Source organism: Pangasianodon hypophthalmus, chromosome 24, assembly GCF_027358585.1.
Source record: "Pangasianodon hypophthalmus isolate fPanHyp1 chromosome 24, fPanHyp1.pri, whole genome shotgun sequence".
In the NCBI taxonomy this organism is placed as follows: Eukaryota; Metazoa; Chordata; class Actinopteri; order Siluriformes; family Pangasiidae; genus Pangasianodon; species Pangasianodon hypophthalmus.
The window spans coordinates 7423217-7445392 of record NC_069733.1 but is presented as its reverse complement, the minus strand read 5'-3'; the positions used below and the strand labels follow the sequence as shown (position 1 = coordinate 7445392).

Sequence of the window (22176 nt, the reverse complement as noted above, 5' to 3'; positions counted from 1 at the left end):
TACTGGAGCAAAACTGTTGTATGCTGGTACTCGAGCTTTTTGTATATAATGTATGCTTTGGATTTTGGAATTTTTTTCCCTCAAATTCTCTCTCCTGTCCAATACAAATAGAAGATATAGTATGTGGGTGGTGGTCTGGGAAACCCCACTGGGTGTCTCTGTGGCTGAATTCTGGCAGCCAAAAATGGCAAAAAATCAGGTTTTGACCCAAATGTGACTAAAACAAATGTTTTATTAATTTTCTGAACTCGCCTAAGTTTTTTGCAAAGATCATGTTAAGTAACTAAGGATACAGGTCAATATAAAGACAGGCATAATTGTAATGATGAAATTTATATTGTAACTATTATATGTTAAATGCAATAAAAAACAGTTGTTTTAGGCAGTCAGTATGTTGGTATCTTTCATAATGGAATCTTTAAATGCCATTTAAAATTTTTCAGATTTTCTGAAAATAATGCTGAAAGTAATGCTATAACATTACTTGTGATGGAAATATGTGCAAAAGAGACATATGTTTCAGTTCAGGAAGTAGTTTTCAGAACTTTATATAGTAGAAAAAGTCAAAATTTCACCACATGAAGGATTATGTATGGGCACATAAACATACTATATGGACACATCAACCTAAAATGAAAGTGGCTTTGAGAATGAAACATACAGTGTAATCATTTGAATTGCAGCATAAGTGAGCAGCATCTTTCACTGAAAGGAATTTGCCATGTGCTATCCTGCTCAGCTAAAGCCCAGTGAAACAGATGGAGTCTGCCATGTTTGTGTTGTGTGTTTCTCCTGTCAGTTTGTCAGTACCACATAGGCACAAACATGTTCTGGTCATCAGGATTAAACACAGGCTTTAAAACAGGATCTGTGTTATTCATTAAGGATTATTCTAGCATTTCCATGTGCTTATACTTCTGCATATATTGCAATGGAGATATTATATGAGCGAGGAGTGTTATGCGAGTTTCAGATTGCAGTGTGTAAGTAAATATTGTTTGTAATGAGTATGAGAGATAGAATATGCTACCGTAATGATTTAGTGCTCACACACAGCACAGAGTTCCAAGCTTCTACACACTCACACACACTTCACTGCTGTGAGGAAGCACTCTGGGCATGTTAAAGTGAAGTAATATTTCAGCCCAGGCACATAATCACCTCTGCATGATGACTAGGAGGTGTGTAAAGTGTAGCTGAGGTCATTGTTCACATTGACTCACTTCACTGCAGAGATGCCTAACTTGGGGAAATGAGCTCCATCAAGCTTACTGTGCTTTCTCTAATAATTTTGGTAAGGACTGATCAACAAATCAACACCTCTGTCAACCTAGTATAGTGATATCCCTTCCATGCAGTGTGGTCCAGATAAAACCTGAAGGTTACTCAGGGGACTTCAGAGTGAAAATGCTCACGACAGACATTTGATTCAGAACTGAGGTGCTAGAAAACAGTTACTTCTAACAGTGCTTATAAATTTTCATTATTGAAGCAGCCAATTAATGGAAATGTTGCGTAAAATTCTTACCAGTGTTATTACACTCAAGTGGATGGTGGATTTGAGCTTAGGAGTTATTCATTCATCCTCAGTAACTGCTTTATCTTGGTCAGGCTTATGGTAGATCCAGAGCCTATCCTGGGAACACTGAGCATGAGGTGGGACTATACCATGGATGGGACACCAGTTCATTACATCAGAGGCAATTTAGAGACACCAGTCCACCTCAATGCATGCTTTTGGGAGGTGGAAGGAAACCAGAGAAAACTACAAGGACATAGAGTGAACATGCAGAACTCTGCACAGACAGTAATCTGAGATCAGGATCAAACCAGGGACCCTGGAGCTCTGAGGATAACTGCTGCACCACTGTGCTGCCCAGTTTAGGATGTAGGATAAGTAAATCCTATTCAGTGGTGGTGAATCTTGTCGTTAAGCCTTACTTAGATACACATCTACTTAGATACTTACATAATTGGTGCCATGAGTAAGTCACGCTTGGTGCACTTTCATAATGGAAGTGAACACTTCTTTTGTTTGATGATTTTAAATAAAGTAGACATTCCCTGTGTATCTCCCTGCTCCCTGTTCCCTATATAGTATAATGCCAGGTCACTCTCCATTCTCTGCATTGTCATGGCTATTTCCTCCCTATTCACTCCATATTCTAGCAGTGGTGGCTCAATGGTTAAGGCACTGGGTTACTGATCAGGAAGTTGAGGGTTCATGCTCCAGCCCCACCAAGCTACCACTGTTGGGCCCCTGAGCAAGGCCCTCAACCATGTCTGCTCCAAATCTTTCACTATGCTGTAATGCATAGTGTATATCTCCTAGTATAATGCCTATTTCCTCCCTATTCCCTACAGCATAACGGATATTCTCTCCCTATTCCCTACAGAGTAATGGCTATTTCTTCCCTGTTCCCTGCAGCATGATTGTTATCCTCTCCCTATTCCCTACAGCATAACTAAACTTTTGATAAATGACTAAACAAAAATGTTTGAATGAGTATTTTCAAAAAATAAATCATGGAAAATTGCATTCTGTTTGTTCTGAGCAGTGACACGAACATTTATCTTTTCCAAACCAGATTATTCAGTGATAATTTGTCACACAGTGACAATGCGATTTCTGGAAAGCTTCAGTTCGGACCATTTTTTGATTTAATATTTGAATATCGTGTTTAATATTTGAGTAATATCTATTGTTTTAGAGTTGAAACAGAAGAAACAGCATTTGCATTCATAGGGTTTAAATTATGATCATGGTCTAATGCCAAACATATCAATGTTCATGAGCTGCTCATGTGATTTGCAAATGCTGCCATATTTAAAATATTTAAAAAGACTTTATCAGTGCTTTATTGGCATGATTTCCACTGATACCGATAATTACGTGAAACCTTAACCTTATTTTTTGGGCTCTAATGGGTATTTTGTGCCTAAGATTGATTGATTGATGACAGTAAACTCTTGTAGTGCTTTGAGGGATTTCATGAGGGTGCTGGATATTCTTTAACACTCTAGTGAAGAGGGAGTGATTTCAGACATACTGTATGTTGTATATGAAAAAGGCTACTCCACATGAAGTCACATTCTTTTGCAACATTTCTTTTTTCTGTTAACATATCAATATTATCAATATATTTTTTCTGTTAATATAATATTGGTACTTTTGTTTAATGACTAAAAGGCAAATGTATATTATCCTGACCAGGTTGCTGTGGCTCATAACATTGTATCTTTGTTGTGAGTATATTGCATGCTGGACTAATGCAAATAATGTGTCTGTCTCTATCTGTTTTGCATCTTCATTGACAAGTCTTCAGTATTTATGGGCTTGTGTGTATGTATATGTGTGTATGTATGCGTGTATGTACAGTATGTATCCACTTCTGCAATCTCCATTCCATCTCTACTTTCTCTCAAGCTTCCAGCATCCTAAAAATCTCTCTGCCACTTGAATCAGCCATCCATACATTCCTCTCTTCACTTTCATCCATTGACCTCCTCTGCCCTCTATCTTCTCACTCCACTGTTACACAGCAATCGGTGAGACTTAAGAGCAGCTGAGAGAAGCTGGAGAAAATCACTTGATGTTGATTTCCTCTCTCTTCTGTTGAAGTTCTCTTTCGATATGACTGCTGCCAAGACATCCTTCTATAAGAAAAACCTTTCGCAGCTTCTCTCATTCAGTAGTCCTATCACCTGTTCACTGACTCCCATCCCTTTCACATTACTTCAGACTATTTCCCTCCTCACTTGGTATTTCATACCTCTGCTATGCTGATGACACTCAACTCATACTTTCCTTTCTTCCCTCAAATACTCATGGCTCACCTTGTCTCTCAGCATGTCAGGCAGCTCGTCAACTGAGACTAAATCCCAGTAGGGCTGAGCTGGATCTTGTGAGCTCCCTGGAGAAGTTTCAGATCACACCATCTGTCAAATCACTCAAACTTGGTGCAGTTATGGACAACCAACTATTGTTTTCTTCTCATGCTAATCTGACTCATTTGTGTAGGTTTCTCCTTTATAACATTAACATGAACCTGGCTATTTCTGTCCATGGAGGGCCATTCAGGTGCTTGTTCAGTCCCTTGTTAATTTGAGATTTGATAGTGCAGCTCACTCCTGGTCTTCCCCTGCATGCTTCCCCTGCATGCCACCAGACCCCTCAGGAATGCAGCTGCATGGCTGCAGCATACTTTAGGACACTTATCAAATCCTGCTCTACACCATGTTCTTGTCCACCATCTCTCAAGCTATAAGGAAAGCATGCAAGACTCTTCTCTGTACTGGCCCCCAGGTGGTAGAATGAACTATCTCTTGGCTGTCCAAAAATTTGAGTCACTGTCTGTCTTCAAACGAAGACTGAAGACCCACTTCTTCACCCACCACTTAACCGAGCACTAAATCCACAAAGAAACTTGACTTATACTCTGTTTATTTTGCTGTACTAACTTTTTTTATCCTCTCTCACAGGATTTTAGCTTCATGGTACTTTTAGAACCTGTACTAGGATATGTTTTTTGATGGAGACTACAAACTGATTCTCTAAGTCCCTCTCGATAAGGGTTTCTGCAAAATACTGTGAAGGTAACTGTAAATGTGTGTGTGTTTGTGTTCTCACAGATTTGATCTGCATTGCAGAAAGATCGATATGGTCTCTCCTTCTGTCTGCCTCCTTCTTTTTCTCTGTTTTTCTGCTATTTCTCTATCTTCTTCTATTTCTCTACAGACATTAAGTCTTGGCATTATTCCCAGGTAATTATCTTTCTCAGGAGGTGATAGTATGCACTTGGTCAGAGAGACAGAAAAGGTAGTAGGAGGTCAAGTGTAGTCGCTGCCAGCTCGATGTCCACACAGCCTCCTGGAACAGTTGTCTTGTTTGCAATCAAAATAAAGACATGTGTATGTGCGTATACGTTGTAGTGCCTGAGTAACTCTTATTATTTTGGCTCTAGACTGCAGCATATTGAGTGGATTTACAACAAAACATTGAGGTTAAAGTGTGGAATTACAGCTTTATTTTGATAGTATATTGGATGAACCAATGTTGGACACTGTTGGACACTGGATAAACCAACACCAGTGAAACCATGGAACTATGGAACATCTATGGATCTTAGCCAGCACAGGAACACATTCCCTGTCTTGCTGTCTTGTTGGCCTGCTATACCTGCTCCTGTTGTTGGGATCAGGGGTCAGGATAAATTAATAACTCAATAGACTCCCATGATAATACTGTCAGAACGCTTTTAGAGTCACGTATGGGACATGCTGTAATCTCTAAACTAGATGTTACATAAAACTGCTAACCTGAATGTGGAGAATAAGGATAGTTAACCATACTCTTTAAATAATGTATTGCATTGTATTTTGTTAAAAATGTCGGCATATTTCCTCACATGCAAAGTCATTTCAATGTGTCTGAAAAGGGAAACAAGATTCCTGTGTAATTCTGAGCCAGCATATATCACATTCTCAGTCCTGCTGTCATGTTGGCTACACTTGCTACATATTGGGGTCAGGGGTCAGGCTGAGGATAAATTAATAACTGCATGAGCTCACATGATAATGCTGGCAGAGCACTCCAAAGTCACTTCTGGGACAATCTATTCTGAAAGGTAGTTGCTGTCTCTTCCCATGTTTGTGTTTGCCATCCACGTCTACCTGAAGTCTGTAATAAGTCTGGTTATCTTCTCTTGAATTGACTTGGCCAGGTGAAAGCATTAGATTTGGACCTCAAACATATTGTAGATTTGTACACCAACTTACACTCATCTGCACTTTGGTCTGTGTCTATCAGTCTGTTTAACTCCCACTTTCCCAGAGCACATGCAGTATCTCAGGAATATTATTGATTTTATTATGATATTGTAAACTCATGTCTATACAATTTCTCTATATTTGACTATCTCTCCATACCTCACTCTGGCCTGTTCCTAGAATTAACAAGCTTCTAATCTCAGACAGTGTCAGGGCTTCCTGTCTGTGGGCACTTGTTCTGAATTACTTAACCATTTGTGCAACACGTTCTTGAGGTTATGTTGCAAAAAATCTATAATCTTTGTAATAGATGCATCACAAAAATTTGGGATGAAAGAGACCAGAATGCATAATCATTTATTTTAGACATTTATGGTATGAAATTATAGGTCATATTCTTACAACCATAGCTAATATAGATCATAAATCATTTCCCACTTAATGGTCACAGATTATGTATTAGGGAGATTCTTTCTCAAACATTATGGCACAATCCTTTTTAGTAAGGTTCACTAATTTTGAGTAAGGTTTAAATCCAGAGACTGAGATGGCCATTGCAATACATAGATTTTTTGCAATACATAGATGTTTGTGTGTGATTTTTTTGTTCTTGTGTTAATTTTGATATATGTTTGGAGTCATTAATTGTTATAAGATCAAACTAAGGCAGAGGCAACCAGGTTTTAAGCTGAAATATCCTGGTAGTTAGCAGAATCCATAGTGCAGTTAATATTCACAAGAGCCTTTGGAACAGTAGCAGCTAAACAGCCCCAAAACATCAATGATCCACCACCATATGTGAATGGTGTTTATGGCTAAAAAGTTAAATTTTGGTTTTATCTGATCACAAGACACATTTCTAATTTTGTGGGTTACTACCAGGAACCTTTCTAAACAGCTTGCTGTTATGGTTGTGGTGTATAATAGGTGATTTTGAAACCTGACAGCCCCACAAATCAAATCAACTGCAATTCATGTCTAAACTGTGATCCTTGGGTTCTTTGTCTCTCTCACTACTATTCTGTGACAGCTGGACCTGCAGAGGAAAAGGAAGAGGTGCAATCTGTTTAGGATTATGACATCTGTTTGGCATAACGTTGTCACATTCAGGATAGAATTGGCCTTTGTGAGTTGAGATTTTATGAATTGATTTGGCCTCAGGAAACTGGCAGCAATTGGAAAGGTTACTGAGCAAGCTGACAAGGTTCAGTCACACTAGACTGTAACCACAGCCACATCTCTCTCTCTCTCTCTCTCTCTCTCTCTCTCTCTCTCTCTGGGTATGTTGCCTGCGGCTCCGTGCAGTCATTATTTACCACATGAGCAATTTTACTGGAGGGAAATAAAATCCTCCTGTTACCTGCCCCATCTGTACACATCTGTAACTCTACACTGCTGCACACACAATCAGTGCTGCAGAGAGAAACAGCTCATGTTATAATAGAGTAGATTACTGGGGGGACAACTGTTCATGTCTGTCTACTGGGCTGATTAAAAATTGATTGGTTATGTAAATATAGTAAACTACTGGGGATTAAGTGTTGGGGTTGTCTGAAGGATTTGCTGTTGGGGTTGGGGACAGAGAGGAAGTCTACCTCCCACAAAAAAATTCAGAGTAGGCATGCCATCTCTGTGTTTTCATATTTCTAGGAATAAAAACAGTGTGGTCCGATGGATCTGATCTGGTCCTGGCTCACTAGCACTCTGTGGTGCATTGGTGAAGCGGGCTAGTGCTCCAGCCAGTGCTTTTTCTGCTTTGTGTTATGTACTTAGTAGTACATTATTAGTACATTATTAGTACATTATTAGTAGTACATTACTTGACCTTTCTGACTACGAAACAAAACACAAAACCTTTTATGCATTTTTTTATGCATTACTGCAAACGTTCACCAATTTTGTCTTCATGAAAGAGAATTTTTTTTAAATTGAAGTCCTGCCAAAAGACAGTAATGATTTTCTTATTCGTTACTCCTGCACACTTCATAGCACACTACATATAACTTAATGTACAGTATACCCTGTGTGCACTACATGACAGATAGAACACGATTTCAGATTTAGTAACAGAAAAAAATGGCAGAAAAATTGGCGGAAGGTTTTGTCTTTGATTTAGTCAAAAAAAATATCGTCATTAAAACCACTCTTACAAGTACCATTTATTTCAACAAAAATTATGCTACCACTGCTCAAAACATTTTACATAAAACCTGGGACCAAGATGTCCATCTCATTTAAAACCAACGTAATCGTAGATACAATCGTAGTTTTCACTCTTCTCTATACAGACACTATCATCATCATAAGAGCGGCTATTTCTCCACTTCACCATTATTCATATGTATTTATCTATCTTTACTAATTTTATTAGACACATTCACAAGTTATTTTAAGGGAACCCCTGTTTATATGGAGGGCACCAGGCTGAAGGATAAAAGAATCTTTTTAATGTGCATGAAAATAAACCACACACTCACACTAATGAATAATTGCTGTGGAATTAGTTTACAGAATTGAATTAGCATTTGTGGGCAGAATGCCAAAACTATTCATTAGAATATCAAGCGAGAGGTAAATGGACTTCATGGAACTGTGAATAATAATAAAGTATAATAGGCTCTCAGAGGGAGGTTCTCTGCTAAAACTCTCAAATAACACACCTTGGCACATGGAACACATGCAGGATGACGTAAACACGTGTTTTTCATTGATATTTGACACCTGCGTGGGATGACAAAAGAAGTAGATGGCATCACTCTATCACAGTAGTAGTATTTAGTGCATGCTTGATTTTTTCCCCCTAAAATCTGCAATTTAATGCTAAGTTTTGAGTTCTGAATTTATATTATTAGAAGAACAACTTTGAAATCTCCTCACATGGGATTTGTAGTTAATTAGTTTCTCAGTGTAGCATGATAACAATCTCTGAATAATTGCATTTCCCGGAAATAATACTTTTGGGATACCAAGCCTTTGAGCTCTAAGCAGATTCTGTCACCTTCTAAAGCTAAAACATCGTAGTTGAGATTGTCAGGCCAAACATTCTGCATACTGCTGTGCCTTTTTGGAAACTTACCTTATTTGCTAACGCACCATACATAACTAAACGCTTGCAGGGCTGCAGGGATCTGTCTCGGAGACTGGGCGAACAAGGCATGAGTGTGGCATAATGACTTATTTAGAATACACAACAGATGTGAACTCTTTTACTGTTTGTCAGTAGAAGTGATTAAACTTCAGCTAGGGGTGAAATTCCATGCAGTGCAGTGGTGTATCTATATGGTATATTTTCAATACAGCAAAAATAAGCACTGCATGAATTTGTGCATTGCGTTTCAATTTTTCAGTTGAATAAAACGTTCAACATTGTAAAAGTCCTACAGGTGAAATTTAATGATAGTGTTTATGATCCATTCAGTATCTTAGCAGCATATGATGAAACAAAAACTGTTCATTAGAATATAACTGACTAACACGGCTAAGCTTTCACTGTTGTGACTCACAAGGGGGTGTTTCTGAAGTACAGAGATTTTCTTATTCTGCTGTTAGCTAGTTGGGCTTTCAGAGTCACGTAGCTCTCTGTAGCCCTAGATGTGTTTATGAATCTTGCATTCTCCACTACCTGATATGAACATCCCAAATTTGTGAGGTGGTTTCTTTAGCCTGGATTGAATCGACGTCTGTCTCAATGCAGCAGAGAGGTTTCTGTGCATGTGTGTTTGTGTATGTATTTGTGAGCGTGTCTGTTTGTGTGTGTGGACACTGTATGATGCGTATATCTGTATTATTGGCGGCACTGTATTGTACACATATTTGGTGCCCACTGTAATGTTTTGGTCCACCACTCATTGGGCATAAGTGTTACCACTCATTGGGTATAAGCACAACAAGCTGACTTGCTCCCATACACGAGACCTTAAAGACGGGGGAATTTTCCATCTTCTCCTTGCTGCTGAACATAGCAGCCAGTATGCTACCCGGGCCACTGTTGGGATGAACATTCTAATTGATCCCAAAGGTGTTCAGTGGGGTTGAGGTCAGGGCTCTGTGCAGGCCACTTGAGTTCTTCAACTCCTTCAAAACCTTGGCACACCATGTCTTCATGGACCTCACTTTGTGCACAGGGGCATTGTCATGCTGGAACAGGTTTGGGCCTCTTAGTTCCAGTGAAGGGAAATTATAATGCTACAACATACAAAGACATCCTACACAATTGTTCCAACTTTGTGGCAACAGTTTGGGGAAGAACCACATATGGATGTGATGTTCAGGTGTCCACAAACTTTTGGCCATATAGTGTATGCTTACATATTAAATGTGTTAATAATTTATTGAATTTGCAACGCAGTGCATTGGGTGTCACAAACATGATGTCATTTGCTTTATATTTGTCTGTTTTGATTCGTCTTCGAGCTGTAGCTTTTCTGGGTTTCTGTTTGATCGCTAGTTCCTCTGCCTTCATCTCATTCTGAATGGCTTTTCTAAATATAAAGATTTCAGTGATTCTGATGACGGTGGTGGAGTTGAGGACCTTTTATCCTGCAGGAAATGGAAAGCACTGGCTGCTCGATATTCAACCATGCAGGGGTGTACAGAAAGAAAGGAAACAGTGAGTGAGAGTGTGAGTGGGTTAATTGAGTAGGGGAAAGAGAGGGATGAACAAGGAGGAGTGAGATGGAAGAGGGGAGATGGGTGGAAGAAAGGGCAATGGCATTTTTGATAAATGATGAAAGAGGGGATGGGAAAGTGTAAAAATGTCACCAAATGGAGACGCAGACAAAAGAAAAAAGACTGAAGAAACAGAATGACATGTGAGAGGGAGATACAAAATGAAAAAAGAAGAGGAGCTGGTTTCTCTAACCTGTTAACATTCTGGTGCTTTAAAGGTGCAATAGGTAAGATTAGGTCCATAACAGTTAAGTAGGTGGAGTCAGGATTTGAATGATTATTTTACTCCTTGAGCCAACCTCCCCATTTCCACCCATGTCCATGAAGCTCCACCCCCAGGATTTATGGTGGTGTGTTGAGTAATGTGTCCATAAAATGACTTACAGTGGGCACAAGCACATATAAGCATTCTGGACTGGAAGTCAGGTTTCCATATGTTTTTTCTCAGCCACTTAATACACTTGTGCTGAGGCCATGGCTTAAACCTTCCTAATTGATCAGGGTTTACATATATTCCAGGTTGTACAAGAAAGAAATTAAAAGAATGACTATTGCATCTTTAAAGACAATCCAAGAATTACCGGGGTGAACATGTGTCCTGACTGCTATACATGACTAGGTGCTCAGATCCCCAGTATGAGCTGATCAATAAAACAGAAAACTAGCAGGAATGAATCAGAACACAAGCTGGCTGCTGAAACACTGACATCAAATAGGAGTAAAAACGTCTCCTCATCACCACATACTGTACATTCATATCAATATGTGTTTGTGGGATATTTGAGAAGTTTAGCAGAACCTCCCTCTGTCAGCTGGTTGCTAGGTACCTGGTGCTTGGTGTGTGTGTGTGTGATCCTGCTCACATAGGACAGCTAGCCAGAGGTAGGCTGAGCAGCCAGAGCAGCAGCAGTCTGTGTGTGTGTGTGTGTGTGGGCATGTGTGTGTGTATGAATGTGTGTGTGGAGTGGAGCTCCGTGGCTGGATGATCGCATTCTCCCTGTCCACCGTGGGACGAAGCCTGACAGTATGTATCCGTCTTTCACCCCTGTCTTTTCTTGTCTCTGGTATTTTAAAGGATCTCTGTCTGTGTGTGTGTGAAAAGTGCATGCTGCTTGCTTGGTTTAATCAAATCTGACTCTATGATTATGTGCTAATATGAGGAAAATGATTTATCTTTTTAATTGCTTGCCATAGTATTTGTACGTGGTGTACAGGAATACGGAAAGTTTTCTCTTATGTGATCATTCTCTTAGCAGTGACAGCTTTTAATGCACATGTGTGGCATGGGTATTGTTTAATAAGCTCGTTTTTGTTCACTAAATCATGTGCTCGGGATGAGATACGCTGAGGCACACAAAACAGGAATGCCGAACAGTGACATAGAAAAAGGATTGATCAGACAGACATGAGAATGGGAGAGTCATTGTCTTTACAGTATAAAAGTACCCACGGCTCAGTGTGAGTGTGACAAAACAAGAGCAATAGACTCCAATAATGCATGAACTACCAGGACGTGAGCAGAATGAACACAACATGCTCCACTGCAGGAGCACACGTAGTAATGGAGCAGGTGAATGTGTTTTATACAGGTCTTCTAATACACTCCACAGTTGTTAATGCAGGTTTGTTCTACCCAAAGGGACCCAGTATGTTTTTTTTTTTTTTTTCAATTGAGAATGCAAATGTACGATAATGGAAAGGACATGCAAAATGTATGAAAATATGACAAAATCGTTCCAGGCAGAAATCCCAGCATTTACTGGTGCATGGACAAATAATGTCCCCGTGCACTGAATGCAAAACATTAGATCTGATGCCTGCAATGGGGAAAAAGTGGGAAAAAAAGCAGGTCCTTCTTTTGTGGCATCAGTTCATGTGTGTATATAATACACCTATGTCTTTATGTATAAGTGGTTGAGGAGAAAGCATGTCTGGTTTGCTGGTGTTATTGAAGTTTCCGTCCATTTCCAGTTGCGTAAAAGTGCTGCAGTTTCTGTGATAAGCTGTTTATTACTGGGGCAAGATGGAAGGCTACGTGCCTCATTGAATCACTGACTGAGATGAAAAGCTTCATACAAAATACCGCCACCCCTCCAATCTCATTATTCTGTGGGGTTTCTTATATTCAATCTGATTTTTCTATCAAAATGAATGATGTATCCTTATAGCTTATTTGCACAGTGCCAGTGCAGGAGAATCTCTCTCTCTTTCTCTCTCTCTCTCCACTGTGCTTGTTGGCACAATTTATTTGACATTTCGCCAGATCTGAATTAAATCACCTCCTTCACCTACAGTATATTCTAACCTGTTATAGAAACAGTGAACCTGACATGTTAATTGCTTTCCAAAGGCTGCAGTGAAGATACACAGAGGACGCAAACGTCCATCATCATTAAACAACACCTTCGAAAATGGTACCAGGCGTTCCATTGTGAGCTGTTACCGAGTCATTCCATCTACAACTCATTTCAGTTCACTTCAAGTGTATTTGTCAAAATATGAGCCGTTCGAAGTTGTATTGCTGTAATAAAACGCTTGTTCATCTAAAAAAAGCACTCAACAGTTCATCTAGAAAGACGTACACATACATAAAATCTACAGGTGTACTGTAAAAAAAATTCCGTTCAGTTAATTAAAAGTGACACACTACAACTGTAAATACGTACTTTCTGCAGAATACTGTAGTTGTACAGTAAGAAATTACAGTAATGATATAAAATTATAATACTGTACTGTTATTTTACAGTAGTGTTTATTGTAAATGCACTGTATCATTCTGTAATAATTGACCATAGGGGTGAAAGTGTGTGTGTGTCTGTGTGTGTGTGTGTCTGTGTGTGTGTGATGGACACCATGACCCTGATCAGGACGAAGCAGTTACTAAGATAAATGAATGAAGAATGTTATTTGTTTCAGTGTCACTTTTTGCAAAAATGTGTCCTATACATAATGCTATAAGGTTGTTTTTATTTTATTTGTGTGTAACACCATTTTTGTCTCATTTCCCATTTCTAATTTTGTAAAAAAAATAAAAAAAAGTGACAGTTTTGGCATACCTTCATTGTAGCCCTTCCAGGCTTGGCTACCGGTGAGGACACTTTGTATAGTGCAAGCATAGGAACTGTTGAGCACTTAAGTTTCTATCCTGAATTTCTTCAGACTCCAGAGAGACTATAGTTATCACACTGGTGTTAAGAGACCAGCTCAGGACATTACTGATGCAGGAGCCCAAGAATTGACAATCAAGTTATTGACAATTCCACATCAGTTATATTTGTGTTAAGGAGGTCATGGCATACTGTTTGTCTCTAGAAGTCAATTTTCATACAATTTTAAAAGCCAGATTTTGTCACAGTATGCATGGTGGGACTAAAAATATAGAGCTGAATGTTGTTTCTGGTAAACAGACTAAACCAGTGCAGTGTTTAATGTGTATTAAACACTGATGGAGTCTGGCTTTACCTGTGGAGTATCTACAGGGTTCTACAGAATAAGGAAGGGATTTGTATAGCAGATCCACCTGCCCAGTGTGTGACTGTCTGATCCGCAGCAGTGCACAAGCGTGTGTGTGTGTGTGTGTGTGTGTGTGTGTGTATGTGCGAGCATTGTAAGTGTGGTGTATCCCTGCAGTGGAGCTCATTTCTAAAGTATTAACAACAGCTACACACCAAACTCCCACAGGAAATGTTTGACAGTGACTGCTGCGCTCGTGCTGCTCTCTCTCTCTCCTACTCTCTCTCTCTTTCTTCTACACCCCTACTTTAGCCTCTCTGCTTCTTTCTGTCCTTCTCTCAGTCTTTTTATCTGTCTGTCAGTCCTTCTATCTTGTAGTACATCAATTCTCACCCTCTTCCTGTTGCCTCTTTTCAGCATATGAAGCTCCTCCTCATGGGGTTTTCTTGTTCTTCTCTGTAGATTTGCTTCGGCTCGTTTTTTTGTTTCTCTAGAGTGACTGGAAGCCTCACTGGTATAGGATATATTTAATTGCTGAGAATGTTTGTGTATTATTTTTTGGCCATCCTTCTTTTTCTCAGACATACTTTTGCCTATACTCTAATTCCCTGTTTTTCAGTAAACTCACTTTCCATAAGAATTTATTTGCTTGTCTTGTGAATGTCCTGCGCTGTAGTGCTTTTTGTTTTTTACGGGTTTCTGTCAGTGTGTAGAGTAAATTGTCTCCCTCTGTGATTTCCTTCTGCTCTTTATTGGACTGTAGGTCACTGCAACCTTCCTTTCTTTTACTCCAACCTGCCCACATGTCCTAAAGACACTGATTCTCTTTTGCTATAATATCAGCTACTTTTACACAGATCTAATATCAATGCATGACCTAATAATAGCATTATAATGAATAATTGTATTGTCTATTACCTAGATTAAGACACGTTTTTCAGCTGAATTTAACCAGATGATTTTAAACAAAAATTCTGAATTTAAACAAAACACTGGCTTTAGACTGTGAGATTTCAGTGGTCTTCTATTTGTCACATTATATGACAAGACACAAATATACTTCTGGCTGAATTCTATATTAAACTGTGTGATAACCTGTGGTCATGTTAGATTATATGATGAACATCCTCTAATGATAGACTTGTGATTAAAGAAAATTACTACGTTCTGCTTATGTCATAAATCAGCGTGATCTGGGCTCATGCAGGAAATGGAATCATTATTTAAAGTGAGCTTGAGGTAATAAGGATATTTTTCATGTTTCTTTTTTGTTTTTAATGTTATCTTTGTTATGTTTTGTTTATATTTCACCATTGCCATTACTATATTTGTAGCTGTTCCTTGAGTTTTGCATCATCCTTTATCGTCCTCCTATTGATGGCGTTTAGATGAGCTTCGTAGCAGCGGTCACACAGAGACTTTCATGTTTTTGGTCACAATGGCACGTAATTGGCTGCCAGTGAGTCACAAGACCACCGATTTCATTTTTCGTTTTATGATGTGCGATTTTTTGTCTGCAACAGCAAAACTGGGGGAAAAATCAGAGTAAATAGAGTTTAAATGTGGCTAAAAACTACATACATATGGTGGGAAAATACAGATATTGTGCATTAACCTACTGAGGACAAATGCCTGTCTCCTAATCTAACCTTGCTGCGTGTTTTGGAAGACAGTTACTTATAATGATTGAATATTGGCATTGCTATAGGTGTATTGAAAAAAAAGATATGCTATAAGCAAAAATCATAGTTAAAAGAAAGATTATTTGAATTTCAGAATGCCACTGAAAACAAGAGTCAGGGACATACTTTGAAGTTGCAAATACTTTCTTGTTTGTACTTGTTTGTTGTTCGAGGTGCCTAAAACAGTTGAAAATGTAAAAAAGAAAAATTATTATATTTTGCTTGGGTTACTGTTGCTTGCACTTGCAATTTCAGTATGTAATCCAACTGAAATTTGCTCATATATCACCCCCTGTAGTACAGTAAGCCTAATCTTCCACAGGACTTTGTAATTATATTCAAAAGCAAATAGGCTTATATAACCACACTAAACGAATTGCTTTGTAATCAGCCCTTTTTGTGGCACTGCATCTGTCCACTATCAGCTATTTGGATTCGTTTGCCAGCCCCTCCTGCTAATTTTGCTTTATGAAACTGTGCCATTACTGGATTAGTGAGAGAGTCACATTTCCATCCCAAGACCATCATCATTTCCACACAGCTCTGGGTGCTTGAGGTGTGTTCCAACCACATTGCAGCTGTTTAACACAAAGGGAATGTGGGTTAGAGATGTTCACTGAGCTCCTGGGTCACAGTGCAGAGTGGATTAGAGGGGGTTAATGTGCTACGACTGATTAAAGGTGGCCAGCCAGAGGTTAATAATAGTTTGAGTTGCCAAGGGCAGGAAAACTCATTATAGGTAGTTCCTCCCTTGTGGCTGTGTGGTGGCTCATTCCATGAAGATGGTGATATAATGGCAGATATGTGCTAAAATTATATCTCAAGATCTTCAAAGCCCAGGCTACGCTATAGATCTGTTCTGAAGTGTTAACGGCACTCGCGCTAACGTTGTCACCATGAAATAGACTACATATAGTCTTAGGTGGAGCCATGGGAAAATCCAGAAATGGTTGTACTGGTTGTGTACAAGCATAAGCTACATAAAGTTACAGTACAGCACTAAAAGACAAATAAAGTGAAAGTGATAGGTTAAAACATATAACTGCTTAAGTATACTTTGTGGTTTCATGTGTGAAAACAAAGCACCGAGAGTCTCATTTGGGTCTTTCATTGTGGCAGAGAGCCTAGAGCAAGGACAGGGAGAGTTACAAATGAAAACGGATATCTGATCTGTGACAGTTTTTATTCTACTCCTTTCTTTCTGAGAATGAAACGTCTGAATTATAGAGGTTGCTCAAGGAGCAAATTTCTTGGTTGCCACACTAGTATAAACAAAACTAACATCTTCTCAAAGAAGTGCTTAAATGTAATACCAGAAGCAAGTGAACTTCAGGAGTCAGTGGGGAATTTGCAGTGTACTCAAGTACCATGTAATGTATGCATAACTGAAACATTAAATAACCTCCTACAGGCATCTCAAGCAATGGACATAAACTCCAACTGAATGACTTTTTAATCCTTTTAAAATATGGATTCATTATTTTAACACATTTTCTACAGTATGTATTAAATAAAAAATGATGTGGAGTCCTATTATAGGAAAAATGGTGTTGTGGGAAGCAGAGTTCCTGTTCCCACCTGGAAGTTTATCGTTTTCCAATAACAGCATGTCCTGAAGTGTTTTATTCCTCATATACCACAGCAATTTGGCAGTGCTAACAATTTTTACATTTTTATTTATTTATAGTAGGCATGAGACGATACACTAAAGCCATGTTAAGAGACATATCCTTGTACAGGTTTTGCGAGATGATAATGACACAAGACAATATTGGCATAAATAAAATATAAAATTTTAATACATTTATTTTGTAATGACAACAAATCGAACCACTGCAATAGCAATGCATTGTATTGTAAGAAAAGTATATTGAGAGCAATGCTAAAAACCCAGTGCGCTGTATTTAAATTTAATTATTTAATTTATATAAATTGAGTGCAGGCATTAAATAGAGGCCTTTATCCAACACATGTTAGTGCAGGGAGAGTAATTAGATAAAAAGGCTTTACATGAGTAGATACCAGGTGTAGATGAAAAAGGAAGTTTCTTTGGAGGAAAGTTATGCCCAGTTTCCCAGTGGATGAAGTGGAGTAAATCTAGCCGTAAAGGATGGTTAAAAATTTTGATTGCAAGTTTCTATTTGTGACAGTGGCAGATTCTTCAAGTCTAAGTCTGAGTATGATTTATGCTTTCATTTTATGGTAGTCATAAAAACTACAATTATGGACAGCTATTTACTGACTACTGATAGAAAGTTGGATTAAAGGAATGAAGGACTTTTTGGTAGAAGGGAATAATGATTGCTGTCTATAATGGTAATTTCTTTTCTGTCATTTTTCCATTGCAGTATGTATCTAACTGTACAATGCATGCCATTGGGAATATTAATGGCTAATAATTTATTTGTTAACACTAATTGAAACAATGGCTTTTCAGTATATTGAATGAAAAATCCCAGTAACCTGACTGCAACTACACACCTGAATAACACACCTGATAGTCTGGAAGTTAATTCTGTAAGTTTAAGGAATATCATTTAAAGATAGATTTGATGCCGATATGATTTAAGAATGTAGTTATTTCCAAAATGTGAATTAAAGAGCAACTATATTCCTCAATTCATACCTTCAGTTTTTATGGTATATGATTATTAACCTCTTAAGCAAATTCTTGGTAATGTTCTTTTGTGAGGATCCTAATTTTTCTCCTGAGTGTCTGACTGGTTCATATACTGAATTTGTAAGAGAGATTCAGCTTCAGATTCAGATCCCAAATTGAATGACTTTAGCACTGGATGATTTGAGCTTTGAGAGCAGTTTGACATGACATGAATTTAAAGGGCACCACTTTGTCTCTGGTCTCTTCATTCTTTTTGACATAAAGTGAATAATATCCTTTTAAATCTTGCTGGTTTACTCTGTTAAATTCCAGGGTTAGTTTTTAAGATTTACAGCGGGTTCTGTATTTTTCCGTCTTTTAAGTATGTTAATATTCTTTCTAAATGTAATGGCAACAAGGAAAACATTGTTATGGGAAATATGACAATATGATATATTATGATGATCAGTTATGACACTGTGTTATGAAGTGCATGACGCATGTCCCGGTTTTCTGCTTTTATTAAAACTAAAATGACACTGTGCACTTTCCTCGGAAAATTGCGGATGTTATCTGTGCTTGTATAACTCGTCCTCACTTCCACTTTATTAAATCATATAAATGTTGTATTTTTAATTGCTGCCATTTTGTTAGCAAACATAACCGTGATAAACAGTATGTTGTGTATTTGTGTATTTGCTGTCACCCAAACCTAATTCGAGCACTTGGAAGTCTTGGCTTACAGTGATGACATTGTGGGTGAATGAGATTTTAATTTTGCAAATTCTTAAATGTTTTTATGTGTATGAACATCTAAAATTAATTTATGTAATAGCCAAACCTTTTAAACTCAAATGTTCGGTCTCTCTAGTTTAAAATAGTCTGTTGTGTTTTCTGTAGTAGTGGTAACCTGTGTGTTGCATTAAAGAAAGCAGGCTCTCTCTGCAGACCTGAGCACATTGGTATGTATTACTCATCAAGCAGAAAAGTGCTTTGTTTAATCTGAATGAGATTTCTGGACTGGGTTCAGAATTAAGTGCTGCTGAAGCCTCAAACCAAATATCGTTCCTCTTGATATGCAAAATTAAATGTGTATTTTCTTTTCTATTCATCATCTTACTTGGCTTAATTATAGCTGTATTTACATAATGCTGTGCTCTGTCTACACCTGGCATTTAAATGGGTTCTGTAGGGTTCTGCCTGCTTCTTGTATATCGATTTCATTTAAAAGATAGATGCACATGTGATCAGGCTGGAGACAGATCTTTCAGTTTGGATGCACACAACATTTGATTGCAAGACAGTGTGCTTTGATCAAAGAGTGAACCACTGAAAGGGACTGGATGCTAATGTGAGTTACAGACAGTGACAGTTTATTCGATTTAGTTTACGGCTACTTTGAACTGTTCATCCTGGCTAAAGTCATTCAGCTCCTTTTCTAATGCAGATGGCATATACTGTATACTGTACTTCCTTTGTGCTTTGCAGTGTTTAGCTGAGGAGAAGCCATAAAAAAGTTTTAGAAAAAGAACCCATTCTCTTCCATATTGATTTTATTTGTGCCTCAAAACATCCCACAGCGTCTTAATCTAAAACCATGCGCACTGATTCCCCTTTGCTTCTGTTTATTGTGTCCCATTTTGTACTCAATCTTTTCTCATCCCCATTCTCATCTCATCTTTTACACATGGAGAATTCTGAGCACCATCTCCTACCCACATACTCTCATTTAAATAAAAAAGGTCTCCATTTTTTTAAAAAAAGTTGGCAACTCCAGTTTTATGGGTGTGATGTGAACTCACATTGACCTGCTGTGTTTCTCACTGCCTGCACAAGCTTAGTGTCAATGAGACAGTGTGCATGTCTGATCATGTGACCTGTCACGGTAGGCTTATATATTCATATATTACACATTTTGGATGTGTATCACATTAACATGAATGTATTTGGGACATTTTCAGCACATTTTCAACAAAACGCTGTGAATTAAAAATAGTGCCCTTGTAAAAATACCAGTATGAAAAAGAATGAAGAATGGACCTGTTCTTCACAGTTTATAGAGAAAAGCAATTAGCAATAAACTACTAATGAACAAAGTTAAATGTCGACTCAAAAGGATACTTTGAAAGGGATTTTTTTTATTCTGTGATCTCTTTTTTCCACTGACTTGTTTTTTATGAATGGATCTAAGACTTATTGAAGTGCATTGTACAGTACGTTTTACTTGTTATTTTGGGAAAGATATTTAGTACTTTAGTTTAACTAAGAGAAGTTTTTAATGTATTTACCAGGAAACAAATAGTCTTCTAACTTTTGTTTTGAATTGCTTTTATCTAATTTTATGGTTTTGTTTATTGGGTTCTGGATCCACCGTGACCAGGATAAAGTGGCTACTGAAGATGAATGAATGAAGGAATGACTGTATTTAAGCAGAGACTGAGACTCGTGAGGTGTCTCTCATTTTCCTGCAGCTAGGTTTTTGTTAAGTGAGAGTTTGAGTGTTTATTTTTTTCTTAGCTTGGTTGGAGACAAGGTCTTTGTTTTGCCTCTATAAACGACTGGGGCTTTCTCCTTACAAAGCTGTGTAGTGGTTTCAAATCCTGTATATTTTCTGCTCTAACACTCCAGATCCAACTAATTAGCTAATTACCAGGCCTTGCTGAAACCCCCTTGGGTGTGTTTGAGCAGAGAAGGCATGAAATTGTGTAGAACAGGGCTACTCCAGGATCAGAGATGGGAACCACTTCTCTAGGGACTTTGGGACTATTTACTGTGATTAGATACCCAGAGCAACCCCTGCTAATTTCTTTACAGCGTTACCACTGACCAATGTTGTATATAATAAAATCACAGCACACAAATAAATGAGCAAAAGTATTTCTTAGCCAGAGCTTACCACGGTTAAGCTGATTTTTTTAAACTCAAAGAACTGTCGATGGTCCCACATTTCCACTCCTTACTTACATAAGGAAATATTAGCTTATTCTTTCTGTATTGTTTTACAATAAGCATCAGGGTTTGAACATGTAAAGCAGCACAAGAACAGCTTCAGGTTTGTATAGTGAGATCATTCATCACCAAATGGGTGAATAGTATTTTCATTTACATAAAAAAATGTCACATCACCATGCTGTTATTTCATTTCTAGCCCCCAGAAGTCATAGCTACCACAGTTTTAAGTGACTGTCCAGTTCATGAATTACTTCAATACAGTTCTGGTCTATTGGACTATTTTCTGGCCTATTTATTGATTATAACATTCTATGTTATTACAAAAGTCTTTGTAATTTCACAATGATTCTAACCCTATTGACACTAGAAGGGAACAAGTCGCTTGTGTTGATTGTATTTTGTCGTGTCGTGACCACTACTTTGTCACGTGTGGCCTGTTCAACGAATTGGCAGATTAGCAAAGCAAGCTAAATGTACTAGCTATGTACACTCACCATAGGCACCAATGATCTCTGCTACACCATACACACTTTATTTATTTATTTTTTGTAATGTCATTTACAAACATTTAATAAGAAGTTGTATGACAAGATAAGAAGATAGGAACTAAAATTGGTGGTCTGAGGAATTGGAATTGTTGCTTTACCATGGCTAGAATTGTCACTATTGCTCAGATCACAGCTCTGTGTCGCACACATACCTAGGAAGTGAAAGGTCGTCTGTGGCTTGCGTAGGGTTAGCCTTGTATCCTCCATCTGCTTATTTATGCCTGCTTTTTTGACATTTTACTGTTTATGTTCTTATGCTCTTTTTTGCCTGTGCCTCATTGTGGAACGTTTTTCCACTTTGCTCTTAGAATTACGATTTGGACATTGCTTCCTTTGTACTGCTTTTAATAAAATATAATTACATAGTCTAATTCAAATACATCCTGTCAGTTCTACTATAGCACATAGAATCAGAGTTTTTTAAAAGGAGATTGTGTGATGTTCTACTGTTTATACGGTTTAAATTGCATTGCTTAAAAACATAAAAGCTGAAGTGTTTGTGCTT

The 22176-nt window shown here is 38.1% G+C and overlaps 1 protein-coding gene across 6 annotated transcripts in view; it reads left to right on the top strand.

Moving 5' to 3' along the window:
- Positions 1 to 22176, top strand: part of mctp1a (multiple C2 domains, transmembrane 1a) — a 144864-nt gene that overhangs the window by 27330 nt on the left and 95358 nt on the right. Inside the window, exon 1 of one of the 6 annotated variants that reach the window (XM_026931250.3) lies at positions 11294 to 11461. The exons of the other annotated variants lie outside the window; for them this stretch is intronic. Coding sequence (XP_026787051.3) covers positions 11420 to 11461 — 42 coding nt within the window. The 5' untranslated portion in view covers positions 11294 to 11419. Of the gene's footprint in view, positions 1 to 11293; positions 11462 to 22176 lie in introns of those variants that run through there. 6 annotated transcript variants of the gene reach the window in all.